The 23,549-nt window shown below is 39.2% G+C and overlaps 1 protein-coding gene across 3 annotated transcripts in view; it reads left to right on the top strand.

Annotated features, from left to right (window-relative positions):
• Nucleotides 1-23,549, top strand: part of Adam23 (ADAM metallopeptidase domain 23) — a 165,466-nt gene that overhangs the window by 86,106 nt on the left and 55,811 nt on the right. For all 3 annotated transcript variants that reach the window (XM_045147780.1, XM_045147781.1, XM_045147782.1), the window contains exons 5-10: nucleotides 6,826-6,908; nucleotides 8,636-8,699; nucleotides 12,478-12,550; nucleotides 13,249-13,322; nucleotides 15,427-15,492; nucleotides 22,916-22,987. In XM_045147780.1, the coding sequence (XP_045003715.1) occupies nucleotides 6,826-6,908; nucleotides 8,636-8,699; nucleotides 12,478-12,550; nucleotides 13,249-13,322; nucleotides 15,427-15,492; nucleotides 22,916-22,987 (432 nt within the window). The remainder of the gene's footprint in view (nucleotides 1-6,825; nucleotides 6,909-8,635; nucleotides 8,700-12,477; nucleotides 12,551-13,248; nucleotides 13,323-15,426; nucleotides 15,493-22,915; nucleotides 22,988-23,549) is intronic.

The following is a 23,549-nucleotide window of genomic DNA, read 5'->3' as shown; positions in this document are numbered from 1 at the left end:
TAGCCCCAAAGTTTAAACAATCCCTGTGGCCATCTGTGGATGAATAAATAAAAATATGTGGTACACCTTCACAGACCTAAGGAAGTATATCTAATCGCTGAATAAACATATCCTCTAGGATCATTCATGTTGTTGTAAAAGGCAGGATCTCCTTTTCTTAAGGTTGAGCATTATTATATTGTATTTATAGACAATGAAGTGAGCTAAACACAGAAAAAAAGAGTTGCTTGATCTTATTAATATTTGGAGTCTAAAAATGTTAATACACAGAGACAGTACAATAGTGATTTAGCCAGGGCAGAGGAAAGGGACAGAGATGTAGGTCAAGGGGTACAAGATGTAAATGACGTTGGATATAAGTGCAAAGTACAGTGTACAATATAAAGGCACCAGTCAACAACACTAATGCATGGTGTAAATTTGCTAAGAGAGATTTTTAAGAGTGCTTGCCCTCCACAAAAAAGGCCAATTATATAATGTGACAAGACATGTTTATGTGCTTGACTAGTAGTCGTTTCAGTATATATAACAGTACATCATGTTGTATATCTTAGATACATACAATTAAAAAAAAAACCCTGAAAATATAAGAGCTGGAGAGATTTCTCTGTGGTTAAGGTGCTCTGAGTTCAGTGCCCTAGTACTCATCTAAAGCCAGATGCGCGAAGTGGCACATGTGTCTGGAGTTCTTTGCAGCAGCTAGAGGTCCTGGTGTACCCACTTTGTTTCTCTCTCTCTTTCTCCTTGCAAATAAATAAATCTCTTTAAAACTCAAAAAAAGTTCAGCTCTTATTCTGACCTAGTCCCCCCTTTTTTTTTTCGAGGTAGGTTCTCACTCTAGCTCAGGGTGACTTGGAATTCACTATGTAGTCTCAGGATGGCCTCGAACTCACAGCTATCCTCCTACCTTTGCCTCCCTGTTGCTGGCAAGTCCCCATTCTTGGTTAAGGATGTGCAGTAATTAACCAAATGTAAATCCCTGCCCTCATGGGGAGAACATTTTATTTTCCCCTTTGTTCTTTTCTTATCTGTGTAACCACATGACCTAGAATGTTCTTTCTTATCACATTTTCCTCATGGCTTAGTGGAAATCTGTCCTATAAATGAGGGCCTTTTGATAACAGGAGATTAAGGGACTACTATATCTGGGACAGTTGACCTCTGTGGGCCCACTCCTGGCTGGGAAGGAGGATATAAGTGTAGAGCAGAGTGGATTTGTAAAGCAAATGTCTCAAAGACCCTACCTAATACAGATATCCCTTGGTCTCCTTGGGGAACTGGGTCCAGGATTCCATACTGGATACCACAGCCTATGGATGTTTGAGTCCCTTATATAAAATGGAGGGAGTGTTTGTGTATAACCCACACATGCTCCTGTGTGTTTTAAAACTCACCTCTAGATTATTATAATGCCCAATTCAATGTAAATAGATGTAAATAGTTGTATTGTTTAGAGAATGACAAGGAGAAAGGTTTATACATGGTTGTTTCAGACAATCATTTCATTCTAAATATGTATATATTAAAAAATATTTTATTTATATTTCAAAGAGGGGAGGGGTGGGGGAGAAAGAGAGAATAAATTGGCCACACCAGGGTCTCTAGCCACTGCAAAGGAACTCCAGATACATGAACCACTTTGTGCATCTGGCTTTACGTGGGTACGAGGGAATCAAACCCAGGTGCTTACGCTTTGCAGGCAAGTGCTTCACTGCTGAGCCATCTTCCTAGTCCCTCATTCTAAATAGTTTTGACCTACTGTTGGTTCAGTCTTTAGAGGCCAAACCTAAGGATGCTGTAGGCTGACTGTGCTTGTGTAAAAGAGGTGTGGGCTTCATTGCTAATAACCAGAGTTTGCTGTGGTGCCTGCATTGGACAGAGATTTCAGCCACATGTTGTCTGACTTCTCCTTCCTGTCCTTCTTCCCCTCCTCTTTCTCTTCCTTCCTTCCTTTCTTTCCTTGCTCCTTCCTTCCCTCCCTCCCTCCCCCTCCCTTCCTCTTCCTCCCTTCCTCCCCATCCTTCCCTCCCTCTCCTTCTTTCTTTTTCTCTTTACTCCTTTTCCTTCTCCCCTTTCCCTCTGCCTTTATTATCATTTAATGAATTTTCTTAGACTGTTTTTCTTCATCTAATTTTCTTTTTTATCCCATTTCTTAGATTGCCATAATTGGATTAAAAAATTATTTGTGTGTTCTGTTCTTAACCAGAAAGTTAGAGAATTTAAAGCTTCTATTTCTACTCCTATACTTCATTAAAAAGACTTTTATTTGTGTATACATTAGAATTTTAGAAGCCTTTGTTTTTTGTAAAGTTGCTTACCACTGGGTAAAATGGGAAAGCAAAACTCCCTATACTAAAATATTTATATTAGATACAAAATTGCAAATCATTAAAATTTTAATTTTAGCTTGAAATTATTATTTATCATCATTCAAAATATTGTCTTTTCTGGCAATATTCTGAATACCATCTAGAATAAGATAGAAACATGGAGCTAAAAAAATGCCTCATGAAATCAAGATAGCAGACAACATTGGCTCATTACAAAGCTATTTTAGTTTGAACAGTGTAATTTATATGAACTATTAAAAACTTCTGTGGCATTGGTACAGCCAAACTGTTCTAATACCTTATTAATAAATCACTGTAAGAACACTTTTCCTTACTTAATTTAATCAAGGAAAACAATTAAACTGGTATTGGGGGCCTGAAGTTTCACGATTCCCTGAAATTTTTATTGTTTTTATTTCCTCATTCTGCAGTGTTCCAACCTAGTCATGCAGATTTAGTTATAGATAATGTATTTTCTTCTCTTTTTACTCGACTATTGACTTTTAAAATGGGACAATATACCTTGTTAGGGAAATTTGAAGGATTAGAAAAACAGGGGCTGGGAGAGTGGTTAAGAGTGCGTGCCACACAAGGGTGAAGGAGCTCGACACAGAGAGAACACTCAACTCCTACCAAATCAGAGATCCAGAGACACAGAGGCCTCCAACACCTCATCCCTGAAGCAGACCCAAAATGAACCCAACATGGCTCAGGGAAATTTTGCGGAAGAGGGGGCGGAAAGAATGTTAGAGCCACATGTTGGGTCATGATACACAGAGACATTTCCTCCTACCCATACTGAGGGCGCTAACCCCACAATGCATGACCCATATACCCCAACAAGAAGGGGCCAGACTCTGACATTCTTTCCCCAAACAAACTCCCCAAAACCTCCATACAAACAACAATAGCAAAACAGTAACAGATACATTGGCTTCAGGGTTTCATTGCTTGAACATTTCTGGAACTTCCCAATGGGATTCTGAGCTTGTTAGCCTTAAGGAGCAGAGTTATTGCTTGAACAATATTTTGCTCTTGGCACATTTGGTTCTGTGGAAATGGCTTGGTTAGCAAGTAAACTTTCCAGGATTTTAAATTTTCCTGTGACTGGACAGTAAATTCCACTTATCAGATGCTCCATTTTTGCTGAATGTAATTAACTGATTGACCTGAAAAATGCTGTTTTCTGTGGACACTCACTGGCTTGTTTGTGTGCTGAGTTAGCCCCTCTTCCTTCTCCTCCTTTCTGCTTGTCCAACCCCAAGTTTGGGCCCTCTTTCAGGATGGCACTGGGCAGCCCTCCTGAGTAGTCTGAGGCCTTTCTCACTGGAAGACACCACTGACTTGGAGACCTAAATTTGTTGGGTTTCAGCTGGGCCTCAACTGTTGTTGACAGAGCTTTTTAGTGCTTGATGCCAGTCTCCCAGTCCATACATGGAGGTATTGGCTGCAGTCAGACAGGGATTATTCAAGATAGCAGATCCTCTTGGTCACCCCTGGAGCAGGCGGCCCTGTGTCATGGGGAATGAGGTCCTTCATATGGGGTCTGACTGCACTGTCCCCTTACTTCTATGCTAGCTGCCCAAGAGGCGTTGCTGCTTGTCTTCTTTCGAGGTTTATTGTATACAGAACCCCTGCAGGTACAACTTTGCAGTACAATTTATAAAATGCAGCATAGCTCTGAAGAGTTACTAAGTAATTGTTTTCTGTAATACTTTAAAAAATGGTATTTGTTTAACAATAAACTTGGAAATTTTTCTAATATTTGCTAATGTTAATACTGAGTCAAAACTATAAAACTTCTCAAATACAGTTTAGGTATTAAGGCTTCCTGACTAGGATAAACATCAGGGATTAATGTTCTCTCCATTCTCCCTTAAGGTTTAGAAACTAGGGTGATCCGCATTCAAATGTACAGAGAAGCCAGCCAGTTTCCTTTGGATAATAGCCCTCCTGCCTTAAGTCAAACAGGTAACAATGACCTTCATAGTCAAAGAGTGTCATCCATCATTTTCCAGTGCAAATAAAGGAAACTTAGATCAAAGAAGGACTTGGTGACATTTTATGTGGAGAACTAAGCATATTTTAAGGAGGGTCTAAAAATAGCTTTTTAAAAGAAATGTCAAGTAAATACGAATGTTTCCTGTGTACTCACTTCTAACATCCACATGACTTGACATAGCTTTCTGGTGAGATGTAAAGTGCTAAAGGGCCAGCTTGATGGGATTTACAATTATCTGCTGGCTTTGTTTTTTTTTTTTTAGAAACATGTTAAGAGTTTGAAATGTAATTGCTGAATATTGACCTAGATTCTCAATTTGCTGAGATATGTGATATCAGTCATCCTTATAAATCCCATAGTTACACAACATAATTATACAAATAGAACTTGACATATTATATACAAATCAATACTTACATACAAGTTTGCTATTTGAGAAGAGAAAAACAGCTCACATATATAATATCTATGTGATATATTATATTCCCTTCTAATAAAGCACCCAAATAACAGTTGAGGGATAGGTAGGACGTAAATAAAATGAGAAAGAATGCGAGAGATGACAGCAGGTCAGAGGTGTCCATGAGATTTCAGGACTAGAGAGTGGATGTATGGGGAACTCTCTGAGGTCGGAGCTTTTCCTGCTCTGTTAGGGTCTCTGGAAGGGTGGGGTAAGCCAGGAGCAGAAAGCCCACCCATGTCACTAAAGCTAGAAAGGCCCAGAAATCAAAGGCATCTGAAAAGAGAGTGGTTGGCAACAATGTTTTGCTGGAGAGCTGTTAAATCCCTGGCTCATTCCATACCCCATCTATCCAGGCAGCCATTTCTTCTCTAGTCTGGTGAAGCAACTCAGTTTATGGAGAAACATGAAAAGGAGGGAATGATCAATGAAAGATAGATTCCCAGAACTGCAGTGCAAGAACTCTCAGTCACCAGGTGCCCAGAGCACTCAGTACAGTGAAGACATGAAGATCCCACCAAAAGCATATCATGGTCTGTATTACTGTGAAGTGAACTTTATGAAGTCTCCCTAAATGATTGAAAACAGTTGTTTTGTTTTTTCCAGTGTGGAAGCAAACCCAGGTCCTTGTGCTTGCTAGGCCAGCCCTCTTCCACTGAGCCAAATGCCCAGCTTGACCCCCAAACAGATTTTATAGAAAATACTTGACATTAAAACTGCATCCAGTCTTCAATATCAGAAACTAGAAGACTATATACAAGTCATTTGAAATGCCAGAAGGAAATAATGTCCAACCTAGCATTCCCTTCCCAACAGAAGTGTGTGTCTGCTGCAAGGGTTAAAAATGGAATGTTCATCTATGCAAGTTCTCATAAAATTTGTTGGTCATGGCACTCTATCAACAAAGTAGCAGAGAATATGTGCTTCCTGCAGGAGGATGGTGGTGGTGATGGCGGTCATTAATGGGGAAGACATGGGATGTAAGACATGTGGAAGGCAGAGGAAGGGAGATGAGGGCTCCGGGGTTGTCCTCCATGAATCTTTGCACAGGACCCTTAAAGCAACAGTGTGTGCAATGAATGGAAACCAGAGGGGTGTCTCCAGGAACAAAATGGGACAAAATTAACTGAGATGTTACACCACATTGAGGAGTTTTGGAGAACTCTTTGTAATAGGGATATATATGTCCTAATTGTATTTGAAAACAAAGAGACAAGAAAATGAAGTTAGACTTTTCATAAAAAAGTAGAGGAAGGAAGAAACTGTAATTATAGTAACATGCTGTGAACAATCTTTACAGTCATAGTATGAACACTAACTAGCAATTTAACCAAAAAAAAAAAATGGGCAATGTGTGTTGAAATATTTTGGGGATAAAGGGGGCTTTGTGATTCTGTATTAGGGAAATAATTTATAAAGTGGAATAAACCCGGGTGTAGAATATGTGATAATATTAAAAAAGGAAAGGAAGCTGCTATGTAATCACCTCTGTTATATGTCTACTATAAATACACTCTTAAGAAATGTATATAGATTTTATCATTTACATTGGTTTTATTCCCTTTAAAGCATTTTTCCTCCATGAAATTAAACACACACATGCTTATTATAGAAAAGTTTAATAACTGTCTAGCCCTATTTTCAACTTCAAATAGAAGGAGTTTGTAGTATTTTTTTTTGTTTGTTTATTTTTATTTATTTGAGAGCAACAGAGAGAGAAAGAGGCAGATAGAGAGAGTGAGAGAGAGAGAGAGAGAATGGGCATGCAAGGGCCTCCAGCCACTGCAAACAAACTCCAGACACGTGTGCCCCCTTGTGCATCTGGCTAACGTGGGTCCTGGAGAATCAAGCCTGGAACCAGAGTCCTTAGGCTTCACAGGCAAGCACTTAACCACTAAGTCATCTCTCCAGCCCTGTAGGATTATTAATGCATGGGGCACATACATTCCTATCCTTGATTTTTTATTTATAGAGCAATCTAAAGTACAACTCCCCATGCCTAAGATGAGTCAATTAAACCTTCTTCTTTGCAGGGTGGAGAACACTGTTACTACCATGGAAGCATCAGAGGCGTCAAAGATTCCAGGGTGGCTCTGTCAACATGCAACGGGCTTCAGTATGTGGGAATCTTCTTGGCTCCTCCTTACCTCCAGGCCTGCTCTAATCCATTTACTCTTTCCTTTTATTTTCTTCAGATAGATATTTTACCTTAGTAACTCTCCTGTTTCAATCCCAAGTCAGGGGCTGGATATGGAATAGTTTCAGGGAGCAAAACGTTTTCTTTCTTTTTTTTTTTTTTTTTTTAACACTAGGCTTTGCAGGAGAGTCAGAGAGTCAACAAGTGATTTGCATGGGTTAATATGTAATTACCATTTTGGTAGGTGCTACGAAGAGGAAGGACAGGAGGCATTAGTCAACTTTCTGTTACTACAACAAAGCTCTTGAGAACTTCATCATATATTTCAACATTAATTTGGGATAGGACTTCTTATGCAATAGGGGTATCTCAGACTTCAAAGAGAAAAGGTTTGTTTTAAGGGCTCACAGTTTGTAGGTTCAAGCTTGTGCTTTGGGCTGGTGGTAAGGTAGCCCATCATGGGAGTGCATATTGGCAGCACAACTGCTCATCACATGGCTAGGAAGAAAAAAAGAGTGAAAATGAGGTTGTAGTTCCATAGTTCCCTTCAAGTCCACAACTCCAAGGAGTTAAAGTCCTTCTCCAAAGTCCCACATCATAAAGGTTCCACCATCTCCTAGTAGCACCACCCTTGGGATCAAACTTTTTTTTTTTTTTAATATTTTTTGTTCATTTTTAAAATTTATTTATTTGAGAGTGACAGACACAGAGAGAAAGACAGATAGAGGGAGAGAGAGAGAATGGGCGCGCCAGGGCTTCCAGCCACTGCAAACGAACTCCAGACACGTGTGCCCCCTTGTGCATCTGGCTAACGTGGGACCTGGGGAACCGAGCCTCAAACCGGGCTCCTTAGGCTTCATAGGCAAGCGCTTAACCGCTAAGCCATCTCTCCAGCCCGGGATCAAACTTTTAACACATGTTCCTGTGGGGACATCCAGAGCCAAATTGCAACAGGGGGATTACGAAGTGACTCGACCTAGTTCATGCAGTACTCAGTGCTATATACCAAGCGTCACGTTCAAGTATAGCTGGAAGTTAGCTGGGCACGGGTGGGATGGCCATAAGAGGAAACCATGCACTCATGTAGAAACGGGCTCTACAAACCATCTCTAAGCACCTTTTGGCCCGAGCTGAGTAGCATCTCAGGCGAAAACTTAGTTTTAGCCATGTTATAAAGCTTTTCCCCAAACTTTCTTGGAAAGAAACCCTCATATTTCCCAAGATAGATGTGATTTATAAGACACACACTTAGACTACTTGATTGAAATTCACAATTTATAAACATACATACTGCTTGCTTGTATTAGATATATTAGATGGTTTCAGATTATTCTTATGGGAAGGAATCACCAGTTTTCTTTTAGGCAATACCCAATTTGCCTAACTAGAAATTTGTACTATTTGGACATAGTTCTAGAATATCCTGATATACCCCTACTGCAAAGAAGTCATATACCAGATTAATGTGGAGATATATTGACAATAATGAATTACATCGGGAATGGCTTGAATGCTTTTTGTGTATGCTTTTATACTTTGTGACTGAATGCTATCTAGTGAAGTGCTGGGGCCAGTGTGGAGCTCCATGCAGTATAAGGATGTTTGCTCAGACACACACTAAAGATATGGCACTGTTGTTCACTTGTCATTTCTTGTTGTTTTCTGGGGTTATTAATTCTCTCCTTGTCTGGTGTCTCTTGTTACAGTGGCATATTTGAAGATGACACCTTTGTGTACATGATAGAGCCGCTGGAGCTGATCCATGATGAGGTGGGTCTATGGCTTCAGTTTCCTTGTAGGGTTTGACTTTTCTAGCATCTCTATCTTTGAGCAGTACAGAGAAAACACATATGGACATCAAAAAGCATTTATACATGTTACATCATTTCAAGTCTACAATGGTGCCATGGGTTTTCTAAACATTTTTATTTATTTGCAAGGCCAGAGAGGAGCTGGAGAAAGAATGGTTGGGCCAGGGCTTCTAGCCACTGCAAAGGTACTCCAGATGCATGGGTCGTCTTCTGTGGGTTCTGGGCAATTGAACCTGGATCCTTTGGCTTTGCTGGCAAGTGCCTTAACCAGTAATCCATCTCTGCAGCCTGTGCCATGAGTTTTGAGCTGAAGTCGTACATACTACAAAGAGCAGCTCAGAGGCATCACAATTAGGTATTCTGAAGCAAGTCTTTTCTTCCCAGTCTCTAGAAAGAACAGGGAAAGCCTTGAATTTGCAACCTTACCTCCTTCAGCCCAGCTCTCATTTTCACTCCCCTGTCTTCTTTAGATAATTTGTGACTATAAACATTCACTCCACTTCTGTTAGTCAGAAATATTTAGTGGGAAATGTGTAGGTGGAACACATCACTTCATGATACAATGTGTGGTTTTGAAATAGAGAGGATGGTAATGTTTGGTCACGCACAGGAAGTAGCCTACATTAGAAATCCTCTGTTCCACTGAGGTTGCTCCTAATAGAATACAACCATATTTAAATTTTGATATATATATTTATCTAGCAGCATATGAAAAGCTCATTACATGTTTCATAATATTTTAGATGTTGGGGTTATATTTGTGACAAAATTCACATCCCGAGCTCAATGGAACTCTGAAATGGAAAAGATAAATTAGAAATCATATAGGGAGTTTTAGATGAAATTTAGTTTTAGATGGAATTTGCTGAGGGGAACAAGCAAAGACAGTCACCTGGAGAAGAGATTCATACTTAACCTTCACGGTGTAGCGGGTCCACAAGGATAAGGTGAGTTTTGAGGAAAGATCTTAAGGAGACTGGAACATTCAAAGATATGTACAAAAGCATACGCCCTGAAGTAGGTGCATATCTAGTGTGTTCTAAGGCCTCAGGGGGACCCAACTAGGTTGGAGAGAGAGATCCAGGTAGAAAATGGTAAGTGATGGCATCAGTGGGTCACAGTAATGGGAAGCAGAAAATGTATTTTGGGCAAAGCTGTACAGTGTGTGACTGTGTCCTCCAGGCTAGTCTGGAACTAAGTTTCCCCCCTGTCTCAGCCTCCTGGAAACTTCTTTTCTTTTAATTTTTAGAAGAAGTAATTTTCATGTAGGCTTTTAATAATAGAAGTTAAATAGGGTTAGGTGTGGTGGTGTACATCTTTAATCCCAGCACTGGAGAGGCAACGGTAGGAGGATCCCTGTGAGTTCCAGGCCAGCCTGAGACTACATAGTCAATTCCAAAGTAAGACTCTATCTTTGTAATTTTTTGTTATTATTTATTTATTTGAGAGAGAGAAAGAGAGAGAGGGAGAGACAGAGAGAGAAAGAGAATGAGCATGCCAGGGCCTCCAGTCACTGAAAACAAACTCCAGATGCATGTGCCCCCTTGTGCATCTGGCTTATGTGGGTCCTGGATGATTAAACCAGGATCCCTTGGCTTTGTAGGCAAATGCCTTAACTGCTAAGCCATCTCTCCAGCCTACAAGACCCTATCTTGAAACAAAATAAAACAAAAGTTAATTAGACCAGCACACTCATTTTTTGGTTATGGTAGCATATATGGGAATTTAGAACAACTTTGAGGCAGAAAAGGCATTAAGTTATATGTGGTGTTGCTTGCGTAAACATGTAAAAACTACTGAGAGGGCTAATAACTGAACCTAGATTAAAATACTGTGATAAGTAAAATATTCTCCTGATTGCACTGGCAGGCATAGAACTTGTTTACAGCCAGATTGCCAGACTCATTCAGCAAAGAAATATGACGTTGGGCTTTCATTAATGACTTTCTTATCTATGAAAAAAATCCCAATGAAGGAAACAAAAAATCAAAAATTATCCTCCAATTTTAAAAATATGTAAATGGGATAATTTTCTAGTGCATCCCTAATAGGGCAATTTTGTAGATTTGGCGAATTAGTAAATGTGTTAGTGTCTGCTAAGCTGTTGAAAAGGTTTATATACATGCAAACTGTTATTATCATAATGTGTAAAGACCTAGTTTTTCATTGTTAAACTGATAATTATATTGTTCAGGGATGATGGTTACATGCTCATTATCTTCTCTTTTTTTCCTTCTTCCTACTGCCTACCTTTTGTTCACATAATGACTTGTTCTCATCTTCACCAGGGTTGTGGGGAAAGGAATAGTGCTTAAAACTTGAGTCAGTTTTCATAATTATGTTGATGATCCAGTTGTGAATTTCATTACTCCAGGTATCCTTTCCCCTGTTATCAGAATAAAGAGCTGACTGTAATTGAGTTTAGATATTTTGATGTTATTACTTGGAGTTATTATTACTATCATTATTATGAATATTAGTATGCTTTGTAGTAAGTCAAGCATATAGGACAGGTTATTTCCAGTGAGAACTCATGTTCTAGCACAAGCAACAAATAAATAAGAAAAGTCTCAATTATTTTATCAAATCTATTGAAAAGGTTTTTAATAAGGATATTTGTGAATATAAAGCTAATCTATTAACTGGGTGTCAGTGGTGCATGCCTATCATCTTAGCCATTATAGAGGCCGAGGCAGAGGATTTTAAGTTCAAGGCCAAGATGGGCAGCTTAGTGAGACTGTCTCAAAATAAAGTTGCTGATTTTTTTTAACAAGGGGCCTGAGTATGATAGTTCAAAGGCGCAGAGCTTGCTAACCATGCACAAGACCCTGGGTTCAACCTCTAATACTGCAGCACCACGTGAAGCAAGCATAACGTAAGCAGTTTGGTAAAACAAAACAAACACAACTGAATTGAAATCATCTACTATCACATCCCAAAAGACAACTTCTCTTCACCTTTTTGCAAGCGTTATTCTTCCAACTTTTCAAGGCTGTATTTCCACTTTTGTTTTTAAATTGATTGGATCATTGCTTCATAGTACACTTTAACCAAGTCATGTATATCCCCGAGGCTCAGCATTTTCATTTGTTAAATAGGGATAATATCTGTACTGTGTGGGCTTGTTCGGAATCAGTTGGATAATACGTAGATAAGCACTGGCGGGCACTGCAAGTGCTCATGTAGCGCTGAGACTAACAGTAAGGCGTTTCTGAAAGTGTCTTTTCTAGACGAAGGGACCCGAGTGTTTCCGAGGTTGCTGATAGAAATCACTCAGTCTCTTTCTCTCAGGTTGTGCTGCTAGTTTCCTTCCACCAGCAATGTATGAGTACTTTCTTCCTTGAAACCGTAATTAGCTACAGGTAGCATAATTTTAAATAATTTACAGCTTCATGTAAAAAATACGATTTCACCTTTTAAACATTTTCATGATTCGGGTATTAAAGTATCAGCATTTTCACATGCTTATGGACCTTTCTTGTTTCTTTCATAAGCATTTCCTACTCTCGGCTAAAGCTCATGAAACTGTCCTTTAATCTGAATTGGCACAATTGGTAGATGCTGTTTTATTTAAAATGAAAGTTTCAATAAAAGATACATTTTTCCTTTTGGTAGCTGAAATACTGACATGTAAGTATTCCCTTGTAAGGAAAGATATTGGCGATAGTCCTAACACTATTCCTTACAGGCTTGTTTGTGTCTTGATTTTTCACTTCCTACAATTGTTTTTGTTTCAGAAAAGCACAGGCCGACCACATGTGATCCAGAAGACCTTGGCAGGACAGTATTTTAAGCAAATGAAGAATCTCAGTAAGTTTTCAATAAAATGTCACATAGTAGGAGATGAGACTTGGCAGAACTCTGTAGGGCTGCAGGCTTGTTGGGAAAAGTGGGACAACTATGAGATCTGGGGTGAGCTGGGTAGACCTGAAGTTACCTGAGCCTTTCACAGAATGAGGCACAGAAAGTTGTTTCCATGGCAAACTCTCTAGTCAAGTTGGGCTGGAATCCCAGTGTGACCAAGTGTAGACTGATTCGTAAGCAGACTCATCCTAGTAAATTTCCCTTGCTCTTCGGCCAGCTCTCCTGGGTCCCTCGTCTACCCTGCCCCTAAAGCAAGCTCACAGTGCTGATGTTGGCACAGGCTGTGTTTGGTGCCTTGGGATAAGTGGTACTATTCCTGTGTATCAGTATCACAAGTTCTTCAGAGTTTATCAAATAAATGTTAAGTTCTGGAGTGAACTAATCATAGTGGCATTCTCCAGACACTGCTGGGGGTTACAGGTCACGTGTGCCTCTTCTAATGAAACCTGGACAGCTCACAACTTTTCATGATTATTGGAAGGAAGTCATCTGTTTGTACTGTACTTGTAATTATGAGTGTCAGTGTTTAGTGACCAATGTGCTTTTCCACTATGGTCCCTTTTGGCTTTGCGATGACGTAGGTTATGATTGTTACTGCTGTTTCATCCAGCGTTCATTTTAATATTTATTTTTCTCTTCTACAGGTACAGACAACAATGACCAGTGGCCTTTGCTATCTGAATTACAGTGGCTGAAAAGAAGGAAGAGAGCAGTGAATGTGAGTGTGGCCTTTAGCCACAGGTGGGGCTGTTTTACCCAGGTTCTCTGTGTGATGGTCACCATGTCCTATCCCAAGTTTTCCTAGAGCAGTTTAGATTTGGGAAATTTCCTCTTCAAGACACAACAACAAACGTAAACCCCATGGCTTGAGCATTATCGGCACACTGCCTTCATTCTCTCATCCTAGTTGTAGTGTTCTGTGCACAGTGGTGTCATGTTAAGAACAAATTGCCTAGCTCTATTTTTAACGTGTTTTCTTATAAGAGTAATAGTTCATTTTTTCTACTGAGAGGGGGGTAGCTTTATTTGGAGCGGGTGATATGGCTTATATCACATCACGTATAACATGTCTGTCAACTGAAATGGAGGGGGAGTGATATTGTTTTAAAATATTGACTAATCAAGTTTATTTGTATTTCTTCCCAATTAAAAACTCTGTTATGCAAAACTCGGAAGTTGGTCATGTTTTTCAGAACAGAATGACAGAATGTCATTTTATTTTTAGTGATATGAAAGTTACCAAAAAAACTCATACAATGATATCATCAATAACTATTATATGTTTTACACGCATTGATAAATATATAGGGGCTTAATAACTGAAATTATGTCCCTTGCCTTTGCATAATAGATTAGAAAGCTGTAATGATGTTTAGTAATTATATGGTGAATGCAATGTAACCAAGAATTAATTCTACAGCTTATAGATTGCATAATAATTATCTAGATAGCTTAATGAGTAATTGTAGTACAGAAAACACATCTTAGATAATTCTTGGTTGAATGTTTTATTTTTTGTGAAATAAATTAAACCCCTACCTATCAAAAACTTAATTCAAGTTTAAATCATCATCTTCTATAGCCTGTGCTAATATTATGGTGATTATGAGTATAGTTGTTTTTGTTTTGTATTTAGAAAACTCCTTTTTGCTTACTGATTTTGGGGCATGTGTATGTGGTATGCATATGTGATAGCATTGTGTGTGTGCATGTGAGGCCAGAGTCAAAACTATGTGTGTTTCTCAATTACCTCCCAGCTTATTTTGGGGGTTTTTGAGGTAGGGTCTCACTCTGTCCCAGGCTGACCTGGAATTTACTCTGTAATCTCAGGGTGGCCTTGAACTCAGGGCAATCCTCCTACCTCTGCCACCCAAGTGCTGGGATTAAAGGCATGTGCCACTACGCCCGGCTCCCAGCTTATTTTTGAGTCAGGTTCTCTCACTGGCCCCATAGCTTACTGATTTGGCTAGATTACCTATCAGCAGGGCCCAGGGACCCATGTCTCTGCCTTCCCCGTGCTGGAATCACAGGAGCACACTGCCATGCCTGACTTTCACATCAGGGATCCAAACTCAAGTCCTCACTTGTGCAGCAAGCAGCTTGACTGAGCCATCTCTCCAAGCCGCTTTTTGCTTCCTCTGAAGGTGCATTTGGTAGTAGTATAATCTGCATAGGATTAAAACCCCTAGACTGATCCATCACTGCACATAAAGAAAAAAGAACTATGATTATTAGTGTTTCCATGATGAAAAAGAAAGTTCAAACAGGGGCTAAAATACTTCGTACATTTTTTTAAAAACATCATCTAGCAACACTTAAACTTTAGAAGAATTGAGACTATAGTAGCTGCCAGTGTTTGCTTCTGAGTTCTCTGACTGAGAATTAGGACATTGTTTCTGGACTTTCACTCCAGTGAAGGGATGTTTCTGCCCATGCTGAAGCTTGTGTGCTGAAGACACAGCTGAGGCAATTGTAGTTCCTGTCATTCCTGTCAGTGAGCTTAAAGTAGGTTTGACATTGTAAGTAGATATGGATATTCTGTCACATTTTAATGCTAAAGAAGTGGAGACTTACTTAGCTATTATGCTTTACACTTTTAAAAATAATTTTGCATATAAAAGTACTTTTAAAGATAGTGAAATAGTTTCCTTGAATGTTTACCAATACTTTATAGTCACAAAAATTTTGCTTTGCCCTTCTTTTTAGGGTGCTTATAAAGTCGGTACCAGAGTTCTTTTGAAATTCAAGGTCTCCCTATAACTTAACACTGAGCAGTAGAAGTAATGGTTACTATTCTGATAATGCATTTTTACATTTTTTAGCCATCTCGCGGTGTGTTTGAAGAAATGAAATATTTGGAGCTTATGATTGTTAATGACCACAAGACGGTAAGAATATACTTGCAAGAGATTTTACTTTAGGTTGAACAATTTATTACCTATTAAAGTTAAAACATTTAGGCACATTTTTGGGTAATAGTAAATGACTTGAAAAATTGTTTCTTGGTGATGGGAAGACAAGTTTTACAGAAATTTCACAACTTTGAAACTTTCTTCTGCTTAATAGGGATTACAATTAATGGATTTAGCTCTTTGAGGAAGCACCTTTACCTGTTGAGCCATTTTCCCAGCCCAGACTTCATTTTTCTCATTTGTCTCCATTTTAAATACTTACTCTTTTCTTTTCTTCATCTCTGTGTTTGGTCACTGCTTTGTTTTATTCCAGACCTTTGTTCTGTGTTTTACATATGATTCACTCAGCATTTGTAATAAACACTAAAATGAGTAATAAACACGCACAGTAAAGATAGATCTGAGGCTGGAGAGGTAGCTCAGCAATAGGTCATTTGCCTAGCATATAGAAGTCCCTGGTTTCCATTGCCAGCCCAGAGGGGGAGGGAGAAGAGGGGAGAGAAAGGGTGGCATCAAAGGAAAGTGTGGTGGGGGTGAGGGTATTACCATGGGATATTTTTTATAATCGTGGAAAATGTTAATAAAAATTGTGAAAAGATAAAAAATAAATTTAATTTAATTTAATTTTAAAAAAGAGATCATTTTTTAAAAAAGATCTTATTTATTTATTTATTTATTAGGGAAAGAGATGGGGGAATGGGCACGCCAGGCCCTCTAGCCACTGCGAACAAACTCTAGATGCATGTTCTGCCTCGTGCATCTGGCTTACCTGGGACCTAGAGAATCGAATTTGGGTCCTTAGGCTTCGCAGACATGTACCTTAACCACGAAACCGTCTCTCCAGCCCCACAAAAGATCATTTTTAAGCAATGATTTATTTCACTAAATACTGGAAATATGAATAATCTCATATTCCTTCTGAAGTAATAAAACATTTTGAGTGATCAGCTCAGTACAATCGTCACTCTCCACTTGCCCTTCTCCAAGCTAACGTAGAAACTGTCTTAGCTGTACTCTACCTAACTATTCCCCTTGTCCCATGCCCTGGTTGAAGTGCACAGTGTCTTGGTCAGTAAGCTCTATGTTACTATGCCCAATGCTAATGGTGGGCTGGTAGGTTTTAACATCCAGCCCAGGGCAGAAGAAGACTATCAGTTCCTAATGTTAGCCATCTCCATGGTGTAACTGTTCTTGCTGTGCCGCTGTAAGCTGTCAGCGCGAGACTATTGATTTATGAACTCAGTCATGATCTAAGAAGTCTCTCAGGATGTGTCCAGTTGGCTGGTTTGAGCTGTAAGGGTCTTGCTATAGCACTACCAACATACTCCCAAACTTTTGAGTTCAGTTGTTACTTTTGCTACCGTGGCACAACTTAATTCTAAAAATTGCATGTGCTAAGAGTCATTTGTATGGAAATTGAGCAGCATTTCTGGAAAAGCTTAAAAATGTTAAAATAATGCTTAAAGGTCAGACATGGATAAGGACCTTATTAAACTTTGGAACAAAAATTCAGCTATCATTAAGTCCTTCCTTTAACGTAAGCAAAGCACAATGCAATTAGGAGCTCTATGATAAAGTTTTGCTCCATACTAAAATGACATGAACTTCTAAGCAGCTAAGTCTGCTCAGGGGAGTCTGGAAACTACATCTTTATTTTTTTAAACTACGTTTTATATATTGTTTTAAAAACTATTTTTATTTATTTGAAAGAGAAAGGGAGAAACAGACAAAGGCAACATATGGGCCTGCCAGGGCCTCTTGCCACTGGAAAGGTACTTTTATTTATTTAAGAGAGAAAGAAAGAGAGAGAGAGTGGGGGGAGGGGAGGGGGACAGGCAGGTAGAGAGACACACAAAGAGAATCAGTAGCCAGGGCCTCCAGCCACTGCAAATGAACTCCAGATGCATATGCCACCTTGTGCATTTGGCTTACATGGGTACTGGGGAGTTGAACCGAGGTCCTTAGGCTTCATAGGCAATGCCTTAACCACTAAGCCTTCTCTCCAGCCCCAGAATTTCTCTTATTTTTATAGGAAGACTTGTTTTCTGAATTAGTGGCCTTTAACTACACTTCTAGAGATATGTTAGTGAGAAGAAAATTTTGTTAGAATTACACAAAATTTCAGAGAAGTCTTCCCCTGTAAGGAAAACCAAATGTACAGGTAGTGATTTGAGGTAGGGAGCCTAAAAACAAGAGTTCCTGGAGGTCATGAATGTTACCTTTATCTGAATTAGTTTGGTTGATTGGGCAAAGAATTTTTTATTTTTAGCTACTTCTCAAACATGATGATAATGGCATGTTGTGAAATTATGTCTTTAGAAATCCATGGTTTCCCTAGACCTTTAAAAGTAGTAGAGAATAATTAAGGTGTACCCAATGCAGAATGTGCAGAGTGCATCCTCAGATAATAATGGTTTGATAGCATCAGTTCTCAGGTGCTCACTTGCAATTCTAAATTTCTTGTTCCTTTAGGGAACATACGAAAGAAACGCAAGGCTGTCACTCAGAGAATAGGTGACCATGTGAGACAGGAAATGTTAACTTTTTTTAAACATCATATAATTTGCTCATTTTCTTTGAGGGGTTGGGGATTCTGGGGATTGAACCCAGAGCCTCATGAATGCTAGGCATGCCCTCTACTACTGAGCTTTCCCCAAACACTCTTAACTTATGTTTTAACCTTTAAAAGTTATAAACATTTACACATCATGAAATAGATCCTCTCTTCATGTTTTCCACATAGAAAACTTTTATACATAATGCCATTTATTACGTGATAAAGTTATCTTATTTAGGTTACAATATTTTTAATTTTAAAAATCCATTTTTATTGGTGAAGTTTAATTCATTTTATTAAAACAATTATTTATAGGAGCAAGAACTTGGCATATGTTTGACTGGCTTTAAAGTAGAAATAAAAAGAACTGTAATTTGTAAAGTTAGTTTTAGAGCAATACATGTCTTCAAAAATTCAAAAACAAGATTGATAGTTGAATGGCAATAATGGCCAAAATAGAATGAAATTGCCTAAGAGCTTTCTACTACTTAAAGAAATATTCCTTTAGGGTGAACATAACTAAATGCATTCCTTTGGCTGTGAGACCAAATTACATTGTCTTCTATAATAGTCCTCAATAGATAATTTGATTTCTAAGGATTTTCCTTTAAGAATTGAAAAAGATCCTTTTTAGAGGTGGTCTCTTGGCACTGAAAGAAGATTTTAAATACATTTGCCATAAATGCATACAGAGAGTAGGACCCTGAAATTCCGCTCCAGAAAGACAAACTGAGCAGGAGTCTCAGACCACCTGGTTCTCCATGTCTGGAGGGTGCTGTTGGCTTTTGGTCCCGGTTACGCTGGGAGCTCATCGTGACGTGTTTGGACTGCGCCGGGCAGCAGGGTTTAGGTAATTCTTACAGTTGGGTTGAAAAGAAGTTCTAACATAATTGTTTTCAAAAGGCAAATTTCTTAAGGGCTTCATTCATTCAGGAAGTAAGAGCAAATTTGCCAGTTTAAATGGAAATGGTTTTCAGTAATCAGAAAATGTGAAGGTAAGTTTTATCAGAAATAGAGGTTGCCCATTTTTCTTTGTTTGCCAAATTAGTCCTCATTCATGCAGGAAATGGAAACAATTTGCGCACATTTGCATTCAGGCTTACCTCTCTAATTCAGAGGAACCTAATATTGGCTGCCTGAAAAATCGCACATGTTGTATTTTTGAACAAGCAGCCCATTACAAGTGGCTTTCAATTAGAAAGAAAAAAAAGCTCTCAAATTTGTAGAAAGCATCTTAGTACCTGGCTGGCGGAACCTAATTTGTGACCAATTACAGCTTGATAAGAGTCTGTAAACATTTTTTTTTAACTGCTTAAGCTAAAAATAAATATTAAAATCCTTCTAATATAAATGGGTTGAGCTATGTTAAAGTGCATGAGCAGAAAGTGTTTTGCTGACATTTCTGCTATGCTATTAAGTATGAGCCAATAAGTGCAAATAAATGATAGCTCAAATACTTTTTAATTTAGACCTCATTAGGTTTTCCTTAGTTAAAAAGCACTGTATTCTATATGTGCCTGACAAATTACCACTTCTCATTAATAATAATGATTTATTGGTAATATATAATAAATATTAGTTGATAAACTGTTTCATAAGAAATGCTAGCCAAGCAAGTTTATCTCTTGTTGCAACCCACAGTAGAGTTGAATTGCAGCCATGTGATCTTAGAAATGTTATCTGGGCATAATAAAGTTCATTTTATAGAGTTATGAGGAGCAAATACACTTACCATAGTTCTTCATAAATCCTAGGTACTCGGTTAAAAGAGAAAATCTAGTTATCTTTCTTTTCTTTTCTTTTTCTTTTTTTTTGGGGGGGGTGGGTGTTGCTGGGGTTTGAACCCAGGATCTTAACATATGCTATGTAAGCACTCATCCCTGGGCTCATCACCTCCCCAGCCTTTTCCTGTTCTCTTCTTCTTTTGGTAACACTGGATACACAGCTGGTTACTCTTTCCTTGAGCCATTTCTTCCTCTCCTGGCTTTTGTGCCTCAGTAGTTCTTCCACCTCTGCTATTCTTCTAAGTCCTTTGAGTCTTACCCTAAGATTCTGTACAGAGGGCTCACCCTGCTCAGGGCTCTCATTCTATATGCAAAAGCTTCCAGGCATCCCGCTTCCCCACGGCTCTGGCATTGAGTCCCATGCTCAGGTACTAACTGCTCAATGGACATTTCCACTGCAGTACTGAACAGCCAGCTGACATGTAGCACATCTAAATCGCAGTTCTAGTTTCCGTGATGATCTGAATGAATCCTCTTGATACAGGAATTTGGGGGTGTCTGCCGCCAATGCACAAATGTATGCCAACACACCAGTAATTTTGGGGTGTCCCTGGATTTGTCTTATGTATTAGACAAATGAAATCCACAAACAAGAGAGATAAGGTTGAGAAAGATTTTATTACAGCTTAGAACTTTAAGAAAAGGGGAGGTTAAGGGAAGGAAGACATAGCTCTTGCCCAAGGAGGTTTGAGAAGCCCAGAACTTAAGGAAAGGAAGAACTGTAGGCCTATTTCTCAAGGAAGCAAGAGGGGATTTGAGATAGTCACCTAAAGACTCAGATTGGGTTTTTTAATGAGCCTCATGAGTGGGCCTCTAATTTAGCAAGTCTAGTCCTGATATCAGGTGTCTGGAGTCAGGATTTCTGGAAAAGGGCAATCTAATCATTCCCTATGAAGGGCCTTCTCAGAAGAGAGAGGTAGGACTTCCTAAGGGGGCCAAAAAGCCAGACCCAGGGCTGGAGAGATGGCTTAGTGGTTAAGGCATTTGCCTACGAAACCAAAGGACCTAGGTTTGATTCCCCCGGAACCACGTACACTAGATGTACAAGGGGCACATGTGTCTGGAATTCGTTTGCAGGGGCTAGAAGTCCTGGCATGCCCATCCCCTCTCTGTCTATTTCCTCTTCTATCTTTTTTTTTCTCTCTCTCTGCTTGCAAATAAATAAATTATTGTTTTTTTAAAAGCCAGAGCTTTCTGATGTTTCTGACGTTTCTGATGTTTCTGAAGTGTAATGTCCTATACTTTTCCCTGCAGGCCCAGTGGCAGTTCTTATATTTAGCCAAGAGAAAGCTATTCACTCTGCAGTCCTCTCACTCCTAAACTGCCTCACTCTGAAACTCATGTGCTGGAGGCTTAGTTCCCAAATTCACATGTTAATGGTATTTAGAAGTAGTTCCTTGGATACTAAGTAGGATTAGGTGAGGAGAGAAAAAGCATAACGTGATTTTTCTGATGTGTTCAATGTTTTTAGTCTTTATGAAAGATAAAATTATTTTAATAACTATAATTGACAAATTTCAGAGACTTCTGGTATAAATCTGAATTATTAGTTTAAATTATGTTTTTCTTTTTCCTTAGGGTTATAAAAGTAACAGTAGCCTCATGGAGCAACAGAGGACATAATTTTCATATGGGAAACTTCAATTTTTAAATTATGAAAGACGTTAAGCAAAGTACACCACTCCTTGCTTTAAAGAAAAAAAAGCTCTTCAACAAAGTGTGGAGCCTTGGTGGTAGTACATTTGCTTAGCACATCCAAGGACTTAGGCTCTATCTCCTCAGCTACAAACAAAATAAAACACCCCCTCAGACAGACAGAAAGACAGACAAACACATGCGTCCAGATGTTTGTTCTGGTTTGAAACAGGGTCTCACTGTGTTATGTTTGCTGGTCTTGAATTCCTGGGCTCTCGTGATCCGCCCATCTCGGCTTTGTGAGTACTGGGACTACAGTGCGCAGCACTGTGCTCAGCCCAAATATTGATAAAGCATGGTTCTGTTAATTTATTTCCTTAAATAATTACCACGATGACCCATTGTCATCACACTTCCTTTATCTTCTCTTTGTCTGGCTTTTAACAGTAAAAAGGAAAGGTTTCATCAGAGGGTGGAAATCGTCAGGAGGAATAGTCTAAATGCATGACCTATGCTTCTAAAGAGCTGCCTAGGAAAGAAATGTCATAGTGACCCATGTTTTTGTGACCTTCTCATTGCTGGGATGAAGCACCTGACCAAAAGCAGCCCATGGGGGGAAAGTTGATTGCTTTGCCTGACAGTCTCAAGGGGAAGCTTCATGGTGGCAGGGAAAGCGTGGCATGAGCGGAGGCTGGTCGTCATCTCTGCCACAGCAGGTGGAAAATAGCAGCAGGAGAGTGAGTCGAGTTCTGGCCAGGGGAGCTGGCTGTAACACCTCCAAGCCCTCCCCCAACAAGACACCTCCTCCAGCAAAGCTCCGCCTCCAGAACAGCCATCTGCTGAGGACCAAGTACCCTAAACACATGAGTTTATGAGGAAGACCACATTCAAACCACCATAACCTGTGTAGCCTTGAGTTTCAAGTGAGGAAGGTGTCTATTTTCTAGACTGTGTTTTTTGGGTCTAGCCTTTCATAAACTATGAAGAGTTATTTTAGTGAAAATAAGACAAGTGAATAGGTAGACATTAGAGTGAATAAAAAACTTCCCAGTTTTAAATTCAAGTAGGCCTTTTACATTACCTGGAGTTTGTGGGTATTGAAGAAAGAAAGAGAAAGAAAAGGTGGTGAGAGGGAGAAGAAGCAGGGAAAAAGAGAAAGAAAACCATATGTAATATGGCACAAGCCAAATTCTGTAATTTTTTTTTTTTTTTTGAGGTAGGTTTTCACTCTAGCTCAGGATGACCTGGAACTCACTATGTAGTCTCAGAGTTGCCTTAGACCTAACGGTGATCCTCCTACTTCTGCTCCCAAGTGCTGGGATTAAAGGCATGCACCAAATTCTGTAATTTTGATGTTCATTTCTAGAATTGGGCATTTATCGTCAGTAGACAGTGACTGGTGCATCTTCTTTGTTTCCCCCAGTATAAGAAACACCGCTCTTCTCATGCACACACCAACAACTTCGCAAAGTCTGTGGTCAACCTTGTGGATTCTGTAAGTATCCTGCTTTTCTTAAACCTATTTTTACCAAAAATGTCCTGGTTTATATCTCTAGCTCACTTTGCTCACTGATTACTTTGGTTATTTCTGGGGCAGAAATGAAAAATGTCATGAATCAGTGAAGCAATTCCAGGGTGGTGAGGTGAGCTTTGTGAGCAGAAGAGTTAGCAGAGCTTCCGAAGAGTCAGTTAATTCTCAGGATCCCCAAGATACATTACTGTGGCTTCCTTCTCTTATTTTTGTTAATTACCACCCTCATTGTATATATCTGTGGGCACAGTGTTTAAATTTGATGTGGATAATATCCAGTGTGCAGTGTGTTAATTTGGCATATACTAATGCAGAGTAGTTAAACATGAAAGGATTTTTTATGCACACATAATCATGGTTTAGCATTCCCTTTTTTGTTACCAGAGTCCATGAAGGACAATAAGCAATGGAAAAAAATCACTTACCAAAAACCCAGAAATTATACTTGGCAAGGAGGCTTTGCTAAAAAATAAGTTGGGCTTTTCTTAAATATTTTCTATTAGAAGTATCAATAGATTGAAGTAGG

The sequence above is a fragment of the Jaculus jaculus genome, chromosome 4 (assembly GCF_020740685.1).
Source record: "Jaculus jaculus isolate mJacJac1 chromosome 4, mJacJac1.mat.Y.cur, whole genome shotgun sequence".
Taxonomy (NCBI): Eukaryota; Metazoa; Chordata; class Mammalia; order Rodentia; family Dipodidae; genus Jaculus; species Jaculus jaculus.
Note: the sequence above shows the minus strand (reverse complement) of the source record. Positions and strands in the feature narration are given on the sequence as shown.